This window comes from Miscanthus floridulus, chromosome 8, assembly GCF_019320115.1.
Source record: "Miscanthus floridulus cultivar M001 chromosome 8, ASM1932011v1, whole genome shotgun sequence".
Taxonomy (NCBI): Eukaryota; Viridiplantae; Streptophyta; class Magnoliopsida; order Poales; family Poaceae; genus Miscanthus; species Miscanthus floridulus.
In genome coordinates this window covers 223,840,847-223,849,420 of record NC_089587.1, presented here as the reverse complement: position 1 = coordinate 223,849,420, position 8,574 = coordinate 223,840,847, and the positions used below count along the sequence as shown (strand labels likewise).

The window sequence follows — 8,574 nt, the reverse complement described above, 5'->3', positions numbered from 1 at the left end:
GACGAAATGGTTGAGGTCGGCGCCAACGAGGAGAGGCACTAAAGCTCTTAATAAATAGTTATTTTGTTATCTCTTCCTGTGTTTGTGACTTTGTGTCATCTGTCAATCTGTGAGATGTGATTATGTGAAGTTATCTGATTTTGAATGTAAGTTTGATCTCAACTATGAATAAATTGACATATTTTGTGAAGTATATGTTCTTCCTCTTGTTGTTCTGAGTTCACTAAGTTGTCAGGCACTTATAGTGCCCGTGCCGGCACGGCACGGCACGGCACGCCTAAGGCATCATAGTGCTGTGTTTGGGCATGGCGGCATTATCAGGCACAGGTGTCGGACGGCCCGTTTAGCCAAGTATAGCAGTGAGGGAGGCCGGCTTACCTACCGTTTGTCCTCCCTCACACAAAACATACACACTACTGTCTTCCTCTCTCTCTCTCTCTAGCCTGATGATAGTTTTCTCTCTCCGGCCCGTCTCCTGTAGTCTTGTAGCTCCCGTTGCTTTGCTCGCTCACTAGTGGTGGTGCGGTGCAGCAACAACTTGTGGTTGCGTGCTTTGGTGGTGCTAATACAATGACCGCCACTAATTGATTGCTCGATCGCGCGTACGACGTGGCGCCAGTAAAATATCCGGCAGGCTGCTGGATCCATTAACATTAACCGCAGCGTGAGTACGTACTGCTGGTACTCCGGCCTAGTTATACCAGCGACGGCTTGGCTGATTGCACCATGCGCTGCAGCTGTCTTCTTCCTCATCGTCGTCCTGACGCGGTCGTGGTCCTATCACATATGCATGGAGTATTAGATATGAATTAATTACTAAATTAATTATATAGTTTGCGACTAATTTGCGAGACTAATCTTGTAAGCCTAATTGATTCATGATTTGACAACGTGATGCTACAGTAAACATGTGCTAATAACTGATTACTTAGTCTTAAAAATTCGTCTCGTGAAGTACTGATGAATTATATAATTTATTTTTTTATTAATATCCAAATATTTCATATAACATCTTTTCCATACACCTTCTAAATTTTAGTCCGCGTGTCCAGACACCACCAGAAAGGGAGAGGTGTGGATCGCCACTTCCGTCACTTCAACCTGCCTGCCTGTCCTCCAACGCCAACGTTCAAAACCCAGCCTTGTCAAAAAAAAAAAAATTCAAAACCCAGGAGCTATCCAGCTATTTTTTTTTCTTTTTCTCCTCATCTTGGACCTTGTTTAGTTGGCGAAATTTTTGAGAAATGGTACTGTAGCACTTTCGTTGTTATTTGGCAATTAGTATCCAATCATAGTCTAATTAGGCTTAAAAGATTCGTCTCGTGAATTTCGTCTAAACTGTGTAATTAGTTTTATTTTTTATTTATATTTAATGCTTCATGCATGCGTCCAAAGATTTGATGTGACGAAGAATTTTAAAAAAATTTACAAAATTTTGAAAACTAAACAGGCACTTGATAACAAAGCAGCAGCTGTAGCTATAGCTGTAGCTGTAGGCCTCACTCATCAGTTACCTTCCTTCACGTTCTGCCACCCATAGTTTATTAATTTTATTTATTATATTAATAATCCCTCGCTCGATTATATTTTCCACTCTGGGCTCACCCTGTGGCCTGGCTAGTATAATACAGTCTCCCAATCTTGTTCTCTTCTCTCTACGTGCATACATCTCTCTTCTACCTCTTGCTCCTCTCTCTCAAGAGGAGGCCAGTCCGGAGGAAGGAGAAGGCACAGGAGGAGAGAGATAGGGAGAGGCAGGAATTGAATTCCACCGACCCACGCACCTCTAGGTCACCACCACCACCACCCCACCCCTTTCCATTTACCTCCACCTATATAGCTCTCCATAATTCCCCGGTCCTCCCCTCTCTTGTTAGGAGTACACAGCTCTCCTTATAATTGGAGTTGTACAAGCCACCCAGCAACTTTCTTCTTCAGTCCTCCCTCTCTCTGTCCATCGACACAGCAGCTTGTTTACCACCAAGCTTAGCCATGCAGGAGGAGTAAGAGTACAACCAGAGAGGAGAGAGAGAGAGAGAGAGAGAGAGAGAGAGAGAGAGATAGCACCACCCTGATTCCACCCACCACTGTCCCTTAGCTTATTTACAGGCGTTCCTGATCACCAACAGCTACTCCTCAGCTTGAGAGAGTGCAACGGGCCGGGCAGAAGAGGTCGCTGGCAGCTAGAGAAACAAAGGGGGCTTCTTTTTTGTGTGCGTGCACCAAGCAACCCAGGCCAGGGAGAGGAAGGGAGGAGTGAGTCATCAGTCGATCGTTTCCGGCGAACTCACAGGTGAGTCATCAGTCGATCGCCGACGGTGCTTATCATGTGCAAAAACTAGCCATTTTCACCTCCAAAATACAGTAGCAAGCAAGGATTGATCGCAGGCAGGAGCAAGAATTGCATGTTCTTCCATTTTGTGTGCCCGTTTCTGGCCTCTTCTTTTTCTCTTGTCTTTTGCTTCCCTGAGTTGCCATTTTCTGATAGCCGGCCGGCCTGGCTCGGCTGGCGTCCAATTGTCGCCAGCCGGCTTCTTCATTGCCATTTCCGGTTGGTTCTTCATCCCGTTCCCTGATTCCCATGCATATCTGTAGTTGCACAGCTCATTCAGGCATCTTCAAATTCAATTCCTGGGGAAAAAAATTAAAAAAGGACAAGACAAAAGAGGGCTCAAATTTGGACTGTTGTTTCTGAATTGAATTCCAAGACTGCACAAAATTGCTTGCCAAGGGAAAGGGACTCTAGGGAGGGAGGCAGAAGCTTCCCAATTACAAGGACGTCTTTGTATGTGCTGTTGCTGGCCTTGTCCTGGTAAATGGATAGACGCGTATGAATTGGTGGAATTGGAATTGACTGGGTGAAGGGAGATATGCTGCTCAGGGTCACACGGCATTCCAATTCCTTCCCTTCCCAGCAGCAGCCTTGGCTTGTTTTTCTACAGCGTCCTTGTCTGTACCTTTGCATGCGTCCCCCTGTGCTTTTACAGATATACGCTTCCATCCTTCCTTCCAGTCTGGATGGATTCTCTGGAAGCAAAGCAGAGGGGACAGGCAGACAGTGCAAAAAAAATGTCCAAATCCAATAGTTGCTCATTCTTGGCTGGATTTGATGGGGTAAAAAGATAAAATGCCTATAGTAAAAGACATGAAGATTCGATTCCTTCCATTATTTGCAACCAGAGGGATCGGATCAACGCAAATTGGTTAATTATAAAAATAAAAGTAGCAGTATAGTAAATAAAAAAGAAGAAAAACGGGTGACTAGAATTCCTCGGGGGTTTCACCCGAGGACTCGGAAATAATTAGCCGCTTTACCGAGGGTGGAAGCCGCTTCGGCCCGAAGCAGGAGCCGCCGGGCAGGTGGCAGCCCCAGTGACGCGTCGAGACCAATGGCGGCACGCCGCGTCAGCGCACCTGCTTTTTGACAAATTCCTTGTTCTGGCCGCTTTGACTTTTACGCTGGTACTCAACACCTCCTTGGTGGTGAATCAATCAAACGCTCCGATTTTTCCACCCTCGTTTGTTCGTATTATTTTACTACTAGCCGTATATTATTTAATATATATTTAAAATTTACCGTATCGTGCATGTACTGTGCTTCCATCTGGTCGCGTATGCTTGCTTCCGAATAAAGAAAGGGCGAGGAAAATGGACCCGTCACATGCGCTGCTCACATGGTGGGTGGGCCCCGCGCCCGGCCCGCATCATCATGCACCGCATACATATATGGCCATGGAGCCCGCCCTGCCGTCACTTTGAGTTCAATTGAATTTGGGAAGGGAAAAAAAAACCCTCCACGTCCTCCTACTCCAACTCCAGCCCTGTTGTTCCGCTCCCCCTCTGTTTGTTTGTTTGTTTACAGCTCATCAAAAGATCACATTTTGATTACTGCTATAATAAAGGGGGTAGGAGTCGTAGATTAGCAGGCCGCCCATCTTTCTTTGAAAGGGAAGGATTTGGGCAACGTCTACTTCTGCCAAAAATACGAATTCATTCGCCGCCGGTTTCATCCTCCCTGCCCTCCATATGCAGTCGGCGTATCTTTGGAATAAGTAAATAGCAGGTGAAATATAATCGGCGTTGCCTTAATTTCATTCCATTTGTGTGATCAATGCATGCATATCCAGCCTGATTTGTATTCTCGCATTAATATGGAGGATATTCATCGTCATCTATCTATTCCGCGTCCGGGGTTTCCCTTCTTTATTATAAATATAAATATATATCCAGAGCAGCCCGGAGGCGACTCACTGACCGAATTGTATTGTTCGATCGATCGAAGCAGGCAGATGGCAGGCGGCGGATTCGTGGAGGAGATGATGAGGGAGCAGAGCCTCCTGGAGGCGACGTGCGGCGACCTCTTCGACCACATCGACGACCTCCTCGACTTCCCCAAGGAGGACTCCGCCGCCGACGTGCTCCTCCTGGACGCGCCGGCGCCGGGTAGCCCACTGTCGGCGCGCATCATCGACGTCGGCCGCGCCGGCAATGCGCTCGCCCCGCCCGCTCCCCCCGCGCTGGCACCGCCGCCCCCCGCGCAGCACGACGCCTCCGCCAACGCCTTCTTCGCCGCCGCGGGGCCCGACGTCTTCGACCCCAAGGACGTCGTCGGCGCACACATCGGCTCGGTGAGTCTGGAGTCCCCCCGCCCCCTCCATGTCCTGTCCTCCGTCGCGCATTGCCCGTATCGGTCGTGCAACTCGTATTGTGCGGGCGATTCCTCGTGAAACGGAACGGAACGGAGTTCAAAATAGCTGGGCGCCAACGCCCGCCCCCACGCCGCGGGCGTCAGGGGACACGCCACGCGCGTCGGCGTCGGCCACGACCTGGCGCCTTGCGCGCGGGGCGTGATGATCTATTGTCGTGTGTCCGTGCGCGGCGCGGTGGGTGGTTGGGGGAGAGGAGGAGGAGCAGGCGGTGTCGGTGGCCGGTGAGATCGTGATCGGAGTTACCACCGCCCGGCCGCTGTTTGGTTTGTTGGTTGGACCTGGATATTACGGCCGGGTACGTGTTACGTCGTCGGAGGGCCCGTCGCTTTTCTTGGTAGCTCGCCAGCCCAGCAACTAATCCCCTAGTGCTGTACCTGCTGCTGGTACCATTTTTTTTTCCCTATGTTCTACGCAACCAAAATTAAACCGGGGGCCCATCCCGGCCTGGCCCGTTCGTCCACGATTGCTTTGCAGTGCAAATCTGATTTATTACTGCTCTACGTAATGTGAGCAGCACGATGACTGACTAAAGTAAGATTAGGACCGCGATGTTCAAAAAAAAAAAAAAAAAAGATTAGGACCGCGGGGGAAGACGATGACGTCATTCATGGCAGATGGCAGATAGAGATAGTAGTAGCCGCAGCGGCAAAGCTGGCAGTGTCGGTGTCGGTGTCGGTGCTTGGCGCGTCGCATGATTCTGTTCTGACGTGGCGACTAATGATTCTGATTCCCTTTGGTTGCAGTGCGATGACATGGACATGGACATGGCGCAGCTGGAGTGGCTGTCGGGGCTCTTCGACGACGCCTCCATCCCGCACGAGCCGGCGTTCGCGGGCGCGGCGGCGGCCTGCACGGCGCCCATCATCAAGAGCTCCGCGATGGCGGCCGGTGCGCTGCTGCCGCCGGACAAGATGGAGGAAGCGCTGCTGTTCCGCAGCTCCAGCCCCATCTCGGTGCTGGAGCATGGCAGCTTCAACAACGCCAACGGCGGCAGCGGCAGCGCCGGCGGCTCCGCGTCCTCGTCCTCGTCCTCGGCGTCCTCCTCCTCGGAGTCCTTCTCCGGGAGCGGCACCGGGAGCGGCGGAGGGCACGCGTGGTCGGCGCCCGTGTCGCCGCGCCAGGCGCCGCCGCCGCCTGTGCACGTCATACCGGCGCGCGCGCGGAGCAAGCGCTCCCGCCCGTCCGCGTTCACCGGCGCCGCCGCGCGCGCTGGGGTGGTGGAGGCGCCCACCATCCTCGTGCCGACGCCCATGTACTCGTCCGGGTCGTCCCACTCGGACCCCGAGAGCATCGCCGAGTCCAGCCCACACCCGGCGCCGCCCATGAAGAAGAAGAAGAAGGTTAAGAAGCCGGCGCCCCCCGCGCCTGCTGCCTCTTCCGACGACAATGACGGCGACGCCGACTACGAGGAAGGCGGCGAGCGCGCGGAGCCGCAGGGCGGCGCCGTCAGGAGGTGCACGCATTGCCAGATCGAGAAGACGCCGCAGTGGCGCGCGGGGCCGCTGGGGCCCAAGACGCTCTGCAACGCCTGCGGCGTGCGCTACAAGTCCGGCCGTCTGTTCCCAGAGTACCGTCCCGCGGCGAGCCCCACCTTCGTGCAGTCCATCCACTCCAACTCGCACAAGAAGGTGGTGGAGATGCGCCAGAAGGCTGTCCGGAGCGGCGACCCGTCGTGCGACCTCCTGCAGTTCATCCGCCGCCGGGATTGACGTCCCGGCACGGCGTCGCCGGACTGTCGGTCGGTCCGTCGGTGGTTCTCGCCCCCCATATAGCTATATATGTATACATATTAGCATGTATGCATGCATGGTTGCTTCATCAGTCGTCGGTCGTCGTCGTCGTCCATCATGGTCATCATCACTACTTCACCAGTCACCGCCATGGATCCCACCCATCATCACATGCATTGGTTTCTGTCAGCATCCATCCAGTCCCAGTCCATCGCCGGGCATCCCGGCGTTTTTAGTTCATTGGGTCTTCTTTTCATCGGGGGCTAGTGTTATTTTACCTTTCTTCTTTTTTGTCTATTGGTTAATTGGTTCCCCCTGAATGTTTTTTTGTTTGTATAGAGAGAGAAAGAGAGGAGGGTGAGAGGAGGGGCAGGAGAAATAGATGAATCAGAGTGGTTGCTGCATTGCAATTGCAGTTGCTTGCAGTTAGGTAGGTGAGAAGGAGAGCTAAACCAGCAGTAGAGGGAGACAGATTTAGAGAGGAAACTTTGCAGCTAGTCAGTCAGTCAGTCAGTCACTTAGAAGAAAACAAGGAGGGTGCTTTAAGCAAGTGAAAGGGGAATTTGTTGGTTTGCTAATTAGAAGGGAGGTTCTGTCAGGTGAGGTCAGGTAGTAGCTATCATCATCCATGAGGATTTTCAAACTTAAAAAGAGGGGGACAGCCATCATCCATCATAGTCTGTATCTGGAGCTTGTTCTGAACTCTGAAAATTCTTTTTGCAGTTCATCTATGTTTAGGGATTGATAAGTGTTGTTTGGTTTCTTCTATACTAGTAGAGCTACCTTTTAGCCAATAATTAATTATATATGATTTTGCTCTTGTTCTTTTCTCCTGCCTTGTTGCCTCCATCTATAACAAAGCTGCGAGCATCAAAACTGAGGACCTATCCTTTTCAAGCTCGCATCACTTGATTGTGGGCTTGTGGCTCAAAAATGCGTTCTGTGACTTTGGGGGAGCTCCTGCAACGGCAAGACAACTAACAAGCAACATGGACTGGACTATATATTTTGTAGCATGAACTGGTGAACACTGCAGTGCAAGGAATGAGCCTGGGAGGAATGGTGAATATGGATTATTGTACCAAGGGTATACAAATGGAAAATAATGCCTGCTGCAGGCAAGAGACACCTGAACTGAAACATATTGGCAGATGAGCTGGACGTACAGAACGGAATAGAGACAACTAGCCTGCTACTGCAATGTGTCTTCTTTCAGGCCCACAAATCCAAGCCCTCCTCAAATGAAGAGTCGGATTTCGTGGTAGCAGAATTGATTGATGCCGGGCTGCGGCCTGCTATGGGCGAGCCTATCAAAGTAATCGTGATTGTGAACGAACTGACGATGAGTCAAAGCATTGTAGCACAATGGCATCCAACCCTATGAAATTCATCAAACACAAAAACTGAATAATCTATTTATATTGCTATATTTCAGGTGCCTGATTTTCAAAAGTCAATCGGTACAATTAAAAGAACAACTCGATAATCTATCTTTTTATAGTCAAACAATGACAAAGTTACCTGTTGCCTAAACAACAATAAAAAACGAGGCACCTAAGATATAGAAGTGCAAAAATAATCTATGCACATGACCATAGAAGAAACAATCTCTGCATATTTTGTCGGGAAATAAAAAATGGCTCTGAAGAAACAAAATAGAAGACTGAAGAGCAGCAAGATGACTGTGTTTCCATGTTTGGCAGACAATATGACACCTTGGCATGGAAGATGACTGATTTGGAGTACATTACCTTGACACCATGAATCAATCCTTTACAGCAGGATTCTTCAGCCACAACTAACAGAAAGATGGCATAAGGGAGGGGGTCTGGGCTGTACAGCTAGAACACACCTCTTTTTTTGAACGTATAGAACACACCTTATTTTATTCTTCATTCATGAATTGATTCTCCAAATTAAGTAAGTTGATTGACAGTAAAGACAGAGAAGCCAGTTTTAGTCTCCTCTTCACTAACGGATCGTCATCTAATTAACCAGACAAAGACGCAAAAACACACTCTCTTCCCCTTTAATGTTTGATGAGTATCAGACAGTGCTAGATAGGATTCACCTTATTGTCTTTGCTCTATGAGTTGTTCATTCTAATGATAGTCTGCTACTATTTTTTTGCACAT

At 50.0% G+C, this 8,574-nt stretch overlaps 1 protein-coding gene across 4 annotated transcripts; it reads left to right on the top strand.

Moving 5' to 3' along the window:
* Positions 1-1,634: 1,634 nt before the first annotated feature.
* LOC136478311 (GATA transcription factor 10-like) lies at positions 1,635-7,267 on the top strand. 4 transcript variants are annotated; one of them, XM_066476713.1, is made up of 3 exons: positions 1,635-2,293; positions 4,283-4,628; positions 5,453-7,267. In XM_066476713.1, exons 2-3 carry the CDS (start codon positions 4,290-4,292, stop codon positions 6,416-6,418), a joined length of 1,305 nt encoding a protein of 434 aa, XP_066332810.1. In that variant the 5' UTR covers positions 1,635-2,293; positions 4,283-4,289; the 3' UTR covers positions 6,419-7,267. The 4 variants fall into 4 exon arrangements, with proteins under 4 accessions (XP_066332810.1, XP_066332809.1, XP_066332811.1 ...); XM_066476712.1 differs by having other exon boundaries at positions 1,639-2,293; positions 4,286-4,628; XM_066476714.1 differs by lacking the exon at positions 1,635-2,293 and adding an exon at positions 2,302-4,063 and having other exon boundaries at positions 4,286-4,628.
* The last annotated feature ends 1,307 nt before the right edge of the window (positions 7,268-8,574 follow it).

Excerpts from the sequence above, each read along its gene's own strand:
- LOC136478311 (XM_066476713.1), top strand. The coding sequence starts at position 4,290 with ATGGCAGGCGGCGGATTCGTGGAGGAGATGATGAGGGAGCAGAGCCTC. Across the intron at positions 4,629-5,452 it reads TCGGCGCACACATCGGCTCG|TGCGATGACATGGACATGGA; the intron begins GTGAGTCTGGAG and ends CTTTGGTTGCAG.